Here is a 15,118-nt window from a genome sequence, read left to right as displayed (position 1 = left end):
AGAGGGCAGGCAGGAGAAGAGCGGGGGTATGCTTCCCAAGCAGTAGAGTGGCAAGTTGGGCTAGTTGGTGGATGTTCACCTTGTAAAAAAGGGGATACTGCGCTAAAAACGCACGGACAACCGAAGTAGAAGTGGACAGTAAGCACGCAGCACTTCGCCACAAGCACATCACCACCCATCTAAACCTTCGGGCACACCAAAGCTATTGCACGACCGCATGTGCGTCTGAAAGATGTATGGTAATTGGCATTCGGCAACAACTGCGCCCCGCAACTATGTCACGTAAGAGCACATGCCCTGTGCTGCATCAGCGCCTTTGTATCGACGGTGAAAGTCCCAACGACCGTCTTCGAAAACGAACGGCGCAGAACAGACTACAGACAAAGGTTTGGACAACACGACCAGCCACGAAAACGGACAAAAGAGCCCAAGAAGGCTGTTCACATTAAAAGAAAGAATCAGCAGACTACAGCGTTACCTCTTGCACTGAACTTGCTTACAGCAACAGCAGTCTGCTCCTAGGGCTGGAAAGCACCATGCTCTGAAGAACTTGTCATTGCCAAGCACCTTCTCTTCTCCGTGTCGTTTGTAGGCAGTATGAGTGATGTGTAAGCAAAGTTTAAACTGTGTGGTTTAATTACACCTTTTCCAGTAAATGACGTACGTGCTCAGAATTTCGGCAACTTTCCTGGGAGAACTGTAACCCCCCACTAAGATCAATTGTAGGGAACATCAGGAGAATGTTATGGCTGATGTGCATAGAAGTTAAATCTGTATCGATGAGCTAAGACTTTTCTATAAGCTTTCCATGTGGGCAACATTGTATTTATTTGCTACAGTACGTATTGCCTGCTGTTGCCTTTGAAGTGTATGCACCACTCTGTGTGTTAGGCACTGAATATTGCAAAAAATTTAAATTCTGGGGTTTTGCTTTGAGATACACCGTAGTGGGGGACTCGGCATTATTTTTTCCACCTGGGGTTCTTCAACCCTTTAAGACGCTGTCTACACAATTGTGTACGCCAGCAAAGTGCGTCAACAGTAATAGTATTGATGAAAGCAATGGTACTTAAAATGTGTCGCATACATCTTGAAACTGTTCTGATTGGAATTGTGTTTCAAGTTGGAATAACGGGTTCAAGATGTTTTAGTGAAACGAGTGGGACGGTAGATGGTTCTGTGTACTTGCTTGGTGCGATGTATGTAGTTGGTGTACTCCTTTCATTGCTTTTCACGAGATGTTGCATCAGACGTAATTTTCAAGTGCCTAGATGGGTGCTTTTCAAGCCTGCTAGACATGAAATAGTTGATGTTCTCATATTTAATACTCCTGTAGTGAGTTTTCTCATGGAGTCCATGTTCTGTGAACTTGACAAAACTCACTAAAGAATTGAACATTATTAATCTGTTCTGCAGCTGTTTGCTTTTTACGATTCTGAATATGCAAGAAATGCGGTGAAAGTAAGTTTACAATCAATAGAATTCATTGGCGTCTGAAAGGGCCGTGTACTTAAACACTGTAGCCGGTCCGTGTACTTAAACACTGTTGTGCTTGGGATTGCAGGCAACGGCGTGGTCATCAACGTTCCACAACTTTTCGATGAGATCAAGACTAACGAGGAGAAGGGACTCCAGATCTCGTCTCGGCTACTAATTTCAGACCGATGTCATATAGGTTTGTCATAATTTTCTTCAAGTGGTTATTAAGTGGTTTTTTCAGGCAGGTGCAGGCTGTGGATCCAATATCAAGCTTTCGAACATAGCTTTTTCAGTACCAGAAGGCAAATGATAGTAGTCGATGGCTTCAATAACAAGAGTCGCATGCTTTAACCACAGTATTTTTGGATGCAACCTGAAAAAAAAATTTTAAGTGTTTGTAACAGTCAGAAGTTCAAACTATCAACTGCAGCCTTGATAGCTTTTGTTTTTTGTATGCTGTACATTGCATTCAGAAATAGGTCACTCCATTTTTGCTTCTTTGCAGTTTTTGATTTCCACCAGGCCGTCGATGGGCTCCAGGAAATTGAAAAGGGGGCCAAAAGGTAAGCTGTTCGCAGATGTGAATTGCTTTGCGAGATAGTCTTGATGGGTTGCTGCTATTAGAGATGCTAAATAGAAAATTAAGTTTAGCTGTATTGTTTGCTATGACAATGGCATAGTTAGTTATGCCATATGACATAGTTAGCTATGACAAACAAGTTTTGACAATATCCATTTGGGCCTGGTAATTTGTTATCGGTAAAGATGGTCTACATTGCATTCCAACGGAGTCAGAGACCGAAGGCAGCAAATTTTTAGAACATTCACTGTGCCACAACAGGTGAAAAATACGAACACACTCTTTGAAATCTATAATGGTACGGTGATGGACTGGCTCTAGTGTTTTGGCGCGAAATTTAAGAAATGGAATTTTGGCTATTGTTCTTCTGATAGAATACGACATCAATCTAAACTGATTTAGCGTTCTTGTGCCTCTTTACTACTGAGTGAAATATATGCACTCGTTAACACGAAAACTTGATCATGAGATCAATTTCAATAGCCTTGAGACATTGTGGGGTTTGAATGTGAGGCTCACTATTTATGCAACGTGGGAAAAAGTTAGGGCTGTTGCCTATGGCATTCGGGTTTTTTGTGCAAAGCACATATTTGCAGTTAATATTGTAGGAAGCACAAAACATGACAGTTCAGACCACTTTTAATATTGTAACCGGTCTCGAACATTGGTCGCCAGTAGCCCAGTTGCCATGGCGTTGCGCTGCTAAGCTCGAGTTCGTGGGTTCAATCTTGGCCTCGACGGCTGCATTTCGCCGGGGCCGAAATATAAAAGATCTCGTGTACTTAGATTTAGGTGCACGTTAACGAACCCCAGGTGGTCAAAATTTATCGAGTCCCCCCCCCCCCACTATGGTGTGCCTCATAATCGTAGTGGAGTTTTGGCACGAGAAACCCCAGAATCTTACTGTATATTTTTAAATATTGGTAGTAGTGCATCAGGATAGTGCAAGTACCACAGAATGTCTTGCACAATATCTGTTGTTCATATCTGCGCATCCAATTTGCTGCTTGTATCATGTTCAGGATACAGAGTCTGAGTTCCCTTATGACTCAACGAGTCACAGTTTTACTTTGAAAATACTTTGAAAAGAAGGCACTTATTATCATCATGATTGGCTGGAAAAATGGCTGCTATTTCCTAAAGGATTTTCTCACCTAACTTGCTTTCTTTGTCTTTTCATTGAATCCCACAAAGCTTTACACAGTTACATTAGTGGCAGCTTTGAAATGGTACCTGAAATACGCAGGAATTTAAAAAAAGTTTCTTTAGCTGCTGGGCCACAGACAATTCTCAAGCTACTTTCGCACAGCTTTTCGTCTGTATTCAGTTTGCTTTGCGAGGTGAAAAAGCCAGTTTTTTTTTTATAAAAAAAAATACTAAGAAATATTACAAGTGTCCTTAAGTGCCAGCAGTGCAAAAATAACCCATATAAAGACCGCTGCAATGACTTGTTGCTCAGTGATTGAAAGCAGCCATCTCTCCCTTATCGACAGCTGCCTTCTTTGATTTTTGTTTGTTTGTTTCTGTGATAATTGGTGCTTCTTTTTTTTTTCTTCTTCTTCTCTAGTTACAAAGTATGAAAGGACCAAAAAATAAAATTAATTGGCTCACAGCTTAGTTGCTTGCCAACATGTGCTGTGCATCTTTTAGTGTTATGATAGATGCATTAGCAGTAAAGTTTTTTTTTTTTTGTAATTCTATCTTCATAGCTCCAGTGTTCCATCAACTTTTGCAATCTGTTGCACGCTGGGTTGTTTGTGTTTGTGACACTGTATTTGTAATTTTCATCTCCATTCCAGCCTTGGTACCACAAAAAAGGGCATCGGTCCTACTTATGCATGCAAGGTAAGTGAAAGCAACTGTCATGTTAAGAATTTGCCGTTGCATCACTCAAGAAAAAGGGTCCTATTTCTTTTCTTTAGTTGTGATGAAGCCAGCACTGGTGATCAAATGTATGGTTGTGTTCGTTGGTAGCAAGCATTATTACTACACAACACCATTCAAAGCCAACACACATTGAGGCCAAGGACAGCATAAGTTAAATAAACATCCCTGTGTGTGCGTGTGTGCGTGCACGCACGCGCTGTGGGGAGAGCAGTGAAATGAATTGCAGTATAAGGTTCAATTAGAAACCTTCCTATTCTTTAAGAAATGAAAATTACACTGGAATGAACGACAACTTGCAGTGATATCCAAAGCCATTTGGTCTTCTGAAGCTGCTTACCTGATGCATGTTGTGAATTTTCAGGCTTCGAGGACAGGGCTGAGGATGGCAGATCTGGTTGGCGACTTTGCTGTATTCGAACAGAGGTGAGTCCGGCGCTGGTTCCCAGCGCTGCAAGCTGAATTTGACTTTTTATTTCTGCATTCTCTCTGTGGGCGATGTGCTTGGCATGACCAGAACTTTATGACGTTCTTATGTTCTCTCACTACTTAAATCGGGATTCCTTTTATAAGCACTCAGTCAAACTGACTTCTCTGATAAGCTGTACTGTTCAAACTCATGTGCTTAGTTTCCGTTAGCTCAGTGAGCTTCGTTAAGCCACACTTCATATTGGGCGAAGTTACACAGTCCCTTCGTGTTCATCTCACATGAAGAGATCTTGAAAATCTCAACTCATCGCATGTGATTGCCGCAGTTTGGCTGATGACGAGCCCTCCTCACATTGTGCACGGCAGTTGACCTTCTATCATCATTGGTTTTATTGAGTTAAATTTCCCACAATATTTGCCGACGTATTTCTCTGTTCTAAGCATGTTATTAAGGTACCGTATTTTCCGGTCTATAGCTCGCAACTTTGTATAAGACGCACCCCCCTCAAAACGGCAGTTGTTACGGAAAAAAAACGTATATAAGTCGCACCTGTGTATAAGACACACCTGTTCGTTTGGTAAGCGATTTAAAAATAATTACAGTGACGTTTAACTCCGTGAATATTTCCACTCCAGGTGTAATATAATTTGAGTTCAACGTGCTCCTATTCCTTTCTGGTAGAGTTCATTTTCTACAAAAATACATAATGGTTCGCGAACCGGTTCGGCATAGTCCACATTATCTAGCCTCATGCGACACGTTGCCCAGGGCTATCAACTTGTCTGCATTATCTGCACTATAAACTTGTCTACATAAGTCAGTGCGTTCTATAAGACGCACCGACGAAAAATTCAAAGAACAGCGCGTCTTATACACCTGAAAGTACGGTATATCAGGTCAAAAGAATGAGCTGTTATGATGGTTTTTTAGAAGAAAGTAGTCCATAAGAAATTAATAGTTTGTTAAAGGCAATTTTGTTGAAGTGCTAGTGTTTAGGTGTGGTTCCAAATCCATTCAGTAGCATTAACAGATTTGGATAGTTAGTGTGCCATTGCACTTCAGTTACAGTGCGAAAAACTTGAAGTGGACGAAGAAGCCAAGAAAGAACTGCCATTGACTGCTTTTCCTCGTTTCATTCTTAGATTAGTGGTTTGTGTCCAATACTTCACTAACCCTAACTTTAATGCTAGTAACCAAGCTGTTGGCAACAGAAGTTGCCAACCATGTCATGCTATGTTATGTGTTCCGTTTGCTCCGCTGTTATGCTGGCTCCAAATAATTACAGCGCAACCTGCCAAAGTATTGGCAATACTCGGATATAAAGTTTTATCCGTTTGTTAGTACAATAGCTCATTGTTATCTACCTTTCAGACCCCTACAATTGCAGCCGGACAAAAAAGTTATGCTTGCCCGCGCCGACACGCACACAGGTGCATTCCTCTAACGAGGTTGCGTCGAGGGCACGCGCACACACACACCTTCAGTGTTATCGTCTCCTCTGCGTAGATGTGCACACCAGATAAGACTGGTGTGTGTGTACATCTGCAGGCACAAGCCGGGAGCGTTACAAGCATTGTGCAACAAGACCGCACTCTTTATCTTACCTTCGGTCGTTACGGAGTGTACACTTGTTATCTAGCACGCGTCACCGCAAGCATGGCGAGACGTTGCTGCAGACCTCATTTTGTGTTGATATACCGGATATGCCGCTGTTTGTTTTTATGTGCATGATGGGGAATTGTGCAATCTTGGAGCACAGTGTCACCACATTAATGGAGCCTGGTGGCAAATTAGCTTGTTAATCGTTGCTTGAACCCGTACTTGCTGGCAATTACTGCGGCACAAGCATGCGAGACGCATGCGAGTAGATTACGATTACAGCTGCATTGCAAACCTGGGGGCTGTTGGCTCGCTTCATTTCATTGCAAAGGGAGACGTCCAAGTCTGCGTCATGCAATTGCACTATAGTGATAAGTGTTAAAGAGCAGTTAATGACAGTGCATGTTGGCAGCAATGAATCTTGGCCATTCTGCTGCAGTTGCGTCACGAGGCAGTTACTTTACAATAGCTTTGCCTTGCGTCTTTTGTGCACTTCATTATGGGTAGTGCTCTTTATCTTTCACATGCTTTCTTTATGTGTTCTTATATAAACGGTAGAACCTTCTTACAATAAAGTCTCATTAAACACAAAACTAGGATATTTAATCCGATATTCCTTATAAGTGTGTACACGTAGATACGTATATGCATGTGTTCTGCAGTCACTTGCAATTTCTCCAGCATAACATGTTGTGTTCAGTGCTGTGTATGCGGAATGCCAGTTGTGTGTTCCAGCTTATAAATATGCTGCGACTTTGAGTCAGATAAATCATCCAACCATTAAAACAAGGGTTAGTGAGCAGAGAAGGTTATTGCTTTATATGTTTGTCATTATTGTCATTATAAGGCAATAAACCTAAAGCAGAACTATCTTGGAAGTTGGCACCATTCAGAATAATTTAACAATTTCAGCCTATTTATAAATGTATGACCATTTGCAGAATGACTTGAATCCCTGAATAATGGAGACACGCTGTAAGCAGCAATGCTAGTGTTTCATCTTGTTGCATAGGGTTCAAACGGTGTGCAAAGAACTATTTTTGCACCTACAAGGTGTGAAATCATTGGCTGCAACATTGTTATGTACATAACAGTGCTTTTCCTTTCACAAAAGCAGTCATGCAATACAACTTTTTTTCATATTGTAGTGGAACGAACCACCACAAAGTGACATTAGGAGCGCTGCTGTTGCTATTGTAGACTCTGCTGTTTCCTAAACTATATTATACAGACACTTTAAACCTCTTTTAACACAGCGTGTAGCGTCCTTGAAGTTCTTCCCCATAACAAGGAATTGTGCAGTGCTGGGATCTGAAATTTTAAGACCCCTGTTTGGAGAAAACTTCTCTACACTGACTAATTCCCAATTTCGATTGTCTTGTGGATTGTTTGCCACAGTTTTTTGTGGCTCTTAATTGCTATGATAACAGTGTCTGTCTTCTGGTTGTCACCTCTCCTAGGTTTCGGAGTCTGGTGGCCACGTACCAGCGGCTATTTCCTGCCCTCAAGGTTGATCTCGACGTGGAGCTCGTCAAATACAAGGTGCGTGCACGTGTGCCGAGTGCCATTTTTTGTGAATTTCGTGCTGCTCCAAACAGTTCTTGTGCCATCTCTGGCATCGTTTAACATATGAAAGCTCCAGTAGCAAAAAAAAAAAGTATGACAAGAACTGAAAAGCATAATTTTAACTTTGATGACTTTTATGTTTTATGTTATGGCTCGCGCATAATAATTGCAGCAATTCAGAGGGAATTATGACAACATCCAGGGAGCTTTCGTTGGAAGGGTCTATACAATTTGTTCTCCGCAGTCATCATTTGACATGTTAATTAGTGAAATTTTGTAAATTGTCGCAAGCCTTTTTATGTAGACCTCAACTATGAAGCTCTTTCGGCACAAATAGTCACTTTAGCTCAAACCCCTATTCCTACAGCGAAACTGATAAGGGGAGTTCCACCTACCGTATGGGCTCTAGTATTGCACTGCTCAGGCCAAGGGTGTGGGATTAAATCCTAGTCGCAGCAGCCACATTTTGATTGGTGCAAAGTGCAAAAATGCAACTGTGCCATGCATTGATGCAAGTTAAAGAACCCCGGGTGGTCAAAATTTGAATGTACAATTGTCCCCCGCTACGGTGTGCCTCATAATCATGTCGTATATGTCATAATCATGGTTTTGGCGCATGAAACCCCAGAATTTAATAAAAAATGAAGGGGAGTTCTGCGATGGTTTTTGTGCAGCAGCGCGGCGCATTTGGTATCGGATGTCAAACGAAAGAACAGCCAGCAACGCAGCCTGCAGTGGAGCCCCAAATTCGCGTTTAAACATCATTATCAAGACTTGCAAAATAAAAAGTTATCTTGCATATACCTCACTCAAACAGACAGCTTCTTTGCACAGTTCATCTTAGTTGGTAATCTAATTTTTTGCTTGTTGAGTCGCATTTTACCGGCTCCACGTTGGAGGCCAGCTAGGACGGGCCAAAGTCAACAAAGGTTTTGTGGGTATCAAGTCTGGGCTTTTTGGCTAAATCAACTTCAGTACGTTTTCATAAGAGTATGCTTGTGCCATAATGTTATTCTTCCTTCCTTTTTTTATAAGGAAAAATTATATAGTGAAGCATATGAAAAGGCTCGGGTGTGATGAAAGAATTGCACCAGATATAATAAAGTATCTGCAAAGTCTTGGGTAGATGTTCGGGTAGTGGCAAAACAGACCCCTAATACTCCTGAAAGGTGTGTTGGACTCTCTCACAGAGCTTGGCTGTCTTAGATGTGCGAGTTGCTGGGATTCTCGTATATCTGCAAAGGTGTTTTATTCTTACTTTTGACGAGACGGTCATTGAGAAACAATGTGATATATCTGCCCTTGTTGTGAATGAAAGATTAGCTGCAAAACAGCGCTTATGCTGTCTGTTTATATTCTGCGCCATTTGCTTGCCATGTGTTCTTTGTTCCTTCTCATCGCTGTGCTCAACTCTGGCGCCACTCTTACATCACACGTGCTGCGTGCTTAGATGTCATCTTTTAACCCAGGATCTGGCGATGAAACTGCGGCCGTTTGTCATCGACACCGTGTCATACCTGCACGAGGCCTTGGCTCAAGGCAAGAACATCCTCGTCGAAGGCGCCAACGCCTGCCTTCTAGACATTGACTTTGGTGAGCAGCAGCAGACCAAAACTTTTATAAGCGAGATCTTTGTACCTGTCAACACGCTGTTTTATTGCTTTAAGAGAGAGGCCAGTTAGATTAACAGGTGGCATCAGCGTGACTCTTTGCCGTGGGCGTGCTCATGAAAATGTACAAGCACCTTTAATCTAACTAGGAGTGTTTGAATAGCAAAATTTTCTGTATATTTGAAATATTTAAAATATACAAATATTAAATTGAATACAGAATATTTTCTCATTTCGAACTAGGTTAAATATAGATGTGTGTTGTATGTTTCGGAAAAAGAGGGCTTACCGTATTTATTCGAATACCGTAGAACCTAGTTGATACAATGCCGTTACGTTCGATTTCCCAGTGCCAACGTTCGCGATCGAAGACCCAAAAAATGACCCATTAGAGTCACGCTTATTTTGTACCGGTTCATACATTCCCGGTAAACGGGATTTTTTGGCATTCACGTTCATTAAATTGCTAACCTGCGATCGTATATGTTTTCTGGCCGCTAGATACCATGCAAACAAGAGAGTGCTCGAGGCGTGCGTGATCGATAACACTATACAGTCGACGTCCGATTTCCCGGACGCCCGAAATTCCGGACATGCCTGATTTCCCGGACTCATCTGTGGCACCGTCAAGTTCCCCATAGAGTCAATGTATTAAAAAGTCCGAAATTCCGGACGCTTATAGCCTTCGCCATCCGATTTCCCGGACTTTTTACTGTTAACCGCCGACCCAAAGTCACCACCGACGCCGCCATTTTGGTTGTTTTCATATCCTCGAACCCACCATACTCGCATCGCAGGTGTGGCCAGCAGCACCGCCGCACCGCGCCGCGGCTGCCGTAACCTCGAAACCGCACGTGTCAATCCGTTCCGTTGCCAGCCGTAGCTTAGCCAAGCCAAACCTCACTGTGTTCGTTCACGTGTTGTTTTGTCAGCTCTGCGGTCGTGTCTGCGGTTGATCGTTTGCTGCTGCGCGCTATCTTCAGTGATCATGTTTCCCGACCTTCAGCATCCACCGAGTTCCTAGCTGTTTCGTGCTGCGCTTTTCGTCGAGCGGATTCGCCGTTTACAGCGATGGCACTGACTGCTCCTTCGTCTTCGTCCGCGCCTTTGAACGAACTGCCATCCGCGAACTGCCCTCCGTGGACGAACTGACGAAGTGACGAACTGCCATCCGCGGACGTTGCCTTCGACGATCTGCGCGCTGCCGGCGTGTCGATTCCAGCCGGGATAACCTTTGAGGGCTTCGCCGACGCTGACAAAGACCTCGAGCTATGTGAGGAGTTGACCGATGACGAAATCATTCGTCAAGTTACGGAGACACCGACACCGAGAACGAAGAGCCAGCTCCTACACAGCCAACGAGCTCGGAGTTGACGCGAGCACTGATGACACTGTCATCGGTGTACAGCGGCAACATGACGTTGACTGCAATTGAGGCAGACATGATCGCGGGCAAGCGGACCGTGCAAAAGAAAATAAGCGACTTCTTTGCGCCCAAGTGCTGACCTATGAGGTAGCGCCGGCCACGTCGTATTTTTTTTTTTATATATAAACGGCTCTTTTTAGAGCCACCTAAACGATGCATTGGCTGAATAGCAATGAGAATCTTGTACTCCGGCCGTGACCCTCTCCGTCAGCGAAAAATACCTACCAAAAAGGTGCGTTTTCACGTGCATTCGTTTTTCCGGACTGCCCGATTTTCCGGACGTTTTCGCGGTCCCTTGAGGGTCCGGGAAATCGGACGTCGACTGTATAGCCATCTGCCACGGCCGCTTAACCACAATACCCACCCGCCCGTCTCACGTGAAAACGGCAGCGTGCACTCGGTGTCTTATTACGGTACAGTCGAACCCATTTTACCGGTTTTAACAATATATCGGTTATAATAATGAGAGGCTGCTACACCTTCAACTTTTGTATGTTTTCTATGGTGAAATAGCCCACTTACTACCATGCCCCCATGCCGCATTATCGGCTATAACAATGAAGTGTCTCTACTGGGTGTCCGTGCCGAAAGGTAATGAAATGCGAAATCCTTGAAAAGAAAAAGAAATTCGAGCCGCTGCATCGCCAGCCTGGCGCGCCTCTCTCCCTTAGTCTCCATCTCCTTCCGCTCAATTTCTGCCATGTCCGCACTTCATTAATAGTGGTTCGCTTCTGCCCCATTCTGCTTGTCTTCTGCTGGCAGCCCCTCGCATTGTCTTCTTATGTGTGGCTGCTCTTTTATTGCCTCGTTAACAGGGACGTACCCATTTGTGACGTCTTCAAACTGCACCGCGGGCGGCGTCTGCACGGGACTCGGCATTCCACCACGTGCCATTGGCCACGTGTACGGGGTGGTCAAGGCCTACACGACACGGGTGGGCGATGGCCCTTTCCCCACCGAACAGAAGAATGTGAGTCGCTAGCATATTTGCTTCCGAGTAATTAAAGGGGTCCCGAAACACTTTTTGAACATAGTAAGAAACCGTTGCCTATCTGTTAATGAGGCTCCCGTAAATATGTGATCCAAATATTATTGCACTGCATGCAAGCAGGGAATTTACAATTTCGTGTCGCAAGCAGTGAAATGTCGCTTGCTCTTGCTTACGCAATGTCGTCATGCGGCAGCGTCGCGAGCAGCTGGATCCACAACAGCTATAGGCTGATTTTGTGGTCGTGCGAACATTCTTAGTGATACAATTGTTGCTTGTTTGAGTTAAATAAATGAAAAGTATGTATGTCTGCAATTTTAAAAGGACAGAAAAAAAAAGTCTTTGCACTGCCAGTCTAAACTTGAGTTTTTGCGTCTGCTGCATGTGGCCTCCGAGGTGAAAAGCGTAGCATCAATAGGGTGGCCGCCATTGGGTGGGGCTGGCAGGTAATTTTCCCCTTGCACCCCCTTGCCGTCTCTCCTTTGTACCTTCGAGCATGCTAGTGTAAATGAAAGAGAAGCCAGGTCCAATAAATTCGCTTGTGTTTGAAGGATTTGAAATAATTTTGCAGCAGGAGATTCACGAGGTGAAGTCGTTTAATAGCGATGTCATTCATTGATTAGTCAGAGAGGTGTTTCAAGGCCCCTTTAACAAGAGCCTTTTCAATCGGCTGTTGGTGAGCATAGAAAAAGTAGCCTCCAGTCTGCTGGAACAGAAATTTCAGAAATTCACATGAAGATGGTCGAGAGTCCGTGCATTGACAAACTTGAATGCTGTACAACCAGTTCTACGTGAAACTCGAACCAAGCATTAAAGGCCCCTCACCAGGCTTGGGCATTTCAAGCAGACAAGCGTAAATGTATAGGTCACGCAGTGACAATCGTGCCTGCACGGTATGTATCAAGCAACTTGCAACACGAAAACTGATGAAATCTCTAACGAGAGCTTATGCGCATGGTTTTCAATGTAACTAAGATAGGGAAATGAAAGCAGTTCGTTACATCGTGGGTTTCGATAAAGCGACGTTTGTTATATCGAGGTGTGATTATTCATATTTTCGAACATTTGATCAAATATTATGCAGTTTGACATTCTCTTCAGTTCGAATTTCAGTATGTGGAATTTTCATTGTATTCAAACGAACTAATATCAATTTGAAAATGTGTATAACCATCGGTTCTGGCAAGCAAGTCCCATTGCCAAAGAAGAAGCATTTGTTTATAGTCAATTGACCTGTTGTAATTATTCAAAGATTCCTGGGGCACCGTCACATTCTTGATTGCTCTAATGGATAACGGCGACCAAACTATCGAATGCCCGCATGGCGTCTCGCTCAATTTTTCAGACGGGATCCATGCAAACGGTGTCGAAAAAATGGCAGCCATGAAGAGAGACTTGCGCCATTCAGGTTGAGCCCCGTACTCGCTTTTGTCGACAAGGTGATTTCCTGGCTTTTCAAGAGCTGTGAAGCCCATTGGGAATAGATGTGTGTCAACTCAGCAGCAGCTTTGGTTACTGACACCTGGGAAAGCAGCGCTCCCGACTTTCGTGATATCAGGCGAAAACCATTGCGAGATGTTTGCTGCTTATTGAGTGGCTCATCGGTTATTGGGCCCGAGATCATGCGCATGACTGAAGGGCATAGAAGCTGCGTTCGGGTCCGCAGGCGATGAGCCGACAATAACAGCGAGGGCCCCTAATAAGTTCGTCTGCTCACTCGGTGAACATTCCAGAATGGGTAAAGTTCACGTGTAGGCAAATAGCACAGAGCTGAATTTGCGCAATAAAGCCTTAACTTCCAGCGTTGCGCTGCCAAGGTTATACTTCGCAGCAACACAATGACGTGCAAAGCACATTGGGCGCACGAGCCAACATGAAAAATTCCCGCGGCCTTGAAAATCGTGAAATTTCAAGTAGGTTAAACCGCAATACCGAGCAAAAGTCCGTAAATGAATTCACTGTACTGCTGGCATTGTATAAAATGTAGAACTTGGGTGTTCGTGTAAAATTATCTGCATAACACTAAGTAAAAAAAAAACTGATTTCGGAGATGACTCTTTCCTCCTTTGCATTGCAAAGAACTTTTTTTTTTTCTTTTTTAGACGAGTCAATTTCTGGCTGTTGTATAAAAGGTTTAATGCAAATCCCACAGCCATTCGAACTGTTTCCTTTGGAATGATTCAACCATATTACTGTTCTCTTTGACATTGCTTTGAACCAAAAAATTTATAATCACACAAGCCTAAACCAGAGCAGTGAAACTGGGTTGATGGTAAGTGCAACTGCGTGACACAGTTTTTCTCTTTGCATGCTGCAGGAAATCGGTGAGCGACTACAAACTATCGGTGGTGAAATTGGAGTCACGACCAAACGAAAACGGCGGTGCGGCTGGCTCGACGTGGTACTGCTTCGTTACTCCAGTATGATCAACGGATACACTGCGTACGTAGGCCTCCTTCACGCTGTCTGTCTGTTCACCTGTATGTTCACCTGTATGTGCACTTGTCTTTTCACTTGTCTTTTCACTTGTCTTTTCACTTGTCTTTTCACTTGTCTTTTCACTTGTCTTTTCACTTGTCTTTTCACTTGTCTGTCCATCTCTTTTGTTTTGAGAGAAAAGCAGAACGTTAAAGGGAAGTTGGTCAGAGAAATTGTGTGATTTTACTACCGTGTGCAAGGCAAAGGTAATACGGGGCGACAAGATGTTGACCATGTTGATTAATCCTGTGGATTAATTTATTTTTATGCATACCAACATTAGGCACACCTAAACTTTTGTTTCAGTCTTAATGTTGAGTAAGACAGTTGTTTAGTTATTATGGCTTAATGTAATAATCCTGTTGACTAATCATTAACATATCTTAATGTAAGCCTACACTCAGCTTGTCTAAAAATTTGCCATAAAAGAGTTTAGTACGAGTTTACTGAAATTTGGAAGCATTAGGTCCATTAGGTCCACCCCGCATTTCGTGAGCTAGTTCCCGCCAGTTCAGTGCCAGTTATTCCTTGTGCGAAACCGGCACAGCACGTCCTGCATGAACGCTGCACTACCTAACAGGTGCAGGGAATGCTGCGAACTCGTTTTGCCCGAAACCTGCGCCGAGTGAAACGAATGGTGACGTGCAGACGCCACCATGTTGAACTGGTGAATGAATAATGAAGTGCAGCACCCGGTGAACTAGTTCAGAAAGTGCAGGTGGTATGGACTTATTTCATAGTGTGCGAGAGATGACTGTGTATGTCAAATCACTCACTGCCTCCCCTACCCGCAGGCTGGCGCTGACCAAGCTCGACATCCTGGACACTTTTGAGGAGATCAAGATTGGCACCGCCTATCGGATAGATGGCAAGGTGTACAAGTACCCACCAGGTGAGGTTGCAAAGCCTTGTGTACATAACAGATAGCACCGAGTGGTGAGTCAAAGATAAGGTGTTTGAGTGTGGTATTAAGTTTGCTATGTTATTAGGTTGCCTCTATCGCCTCTTCACTCAAGTAGTCAAGTCTACGCTGTGGCTCTTACTATAGTGCATAAGGTATTCTGTTTACTTATTGAGA

The 15,118-nt window shown here is 43.7% G+C and overlaps 1 protein-coding gene across 1 annotated transcript in view; it reads left to right on the top strand.

Annotated features, from left to right (window-relative positions):
• Window positions 1-15,118, top strand: part of LOC119465277 (adenylosuccinate synthetase) — a 41,392-nt gene that overhangs the window by 14,932 nt on the left and 11,342 nt on the right. The window contains exons 3-11 of the mRNA XM_037726074.2: window positions 1,565-1,675; window positions 1,985-2,042; window positions 3,859-3,904; window positions 4,308-4,369; window positions 7,433-7,514; window positions 9,008-9,131; window positions 11,390-11,544; window positions 13,880-14,004; window positions 14,835-14,932. Of these exons, the coding sequence (XP_037582002.1) occupies window positions 1,565-1,675; window positions 1,985-2,042; window positions 3,859-3,904; window positions 4,308-4,369; window positions 7,433-7,514; window positions 9,008-9,131; window positions 11,390-11,544; window positions 13,880-14,004; window positions 14,835-14,932 (861 nt within the window). The remainder of the gene's footprint in view (window positions 1-1,564; window positions 1,676-1,984; window positions 2,043-3,858; window positions 3,905-4,307; window positions 4,370-7,432; window positions 7,515-9,007; window positions 9,132-11,389; window positions 11,545-13,879; window positions 14,005-14,834; window positions 14,933-15,118) is intronic.

This window comes from Dermacentor silvarum, chromosome 9 (assembly GCF_013339745.2).
Source record: "Dermacentor silvarum isolate Dsil-2018 chromosome 9, BIME_Dsil_1.4, whole genome shotgun sequence".
Taxonomy (NCBI): Eukaryota; Metazoa; Arthropoda; class Arachnida; order Ixodida; family Ixodidae; genus Dermacentor; species Dermacentor silvarum.
Note: the sequence above shows the minus strand (reverse complement) of the source record. Positions and strands in the feature narration are given on the sequence as shown.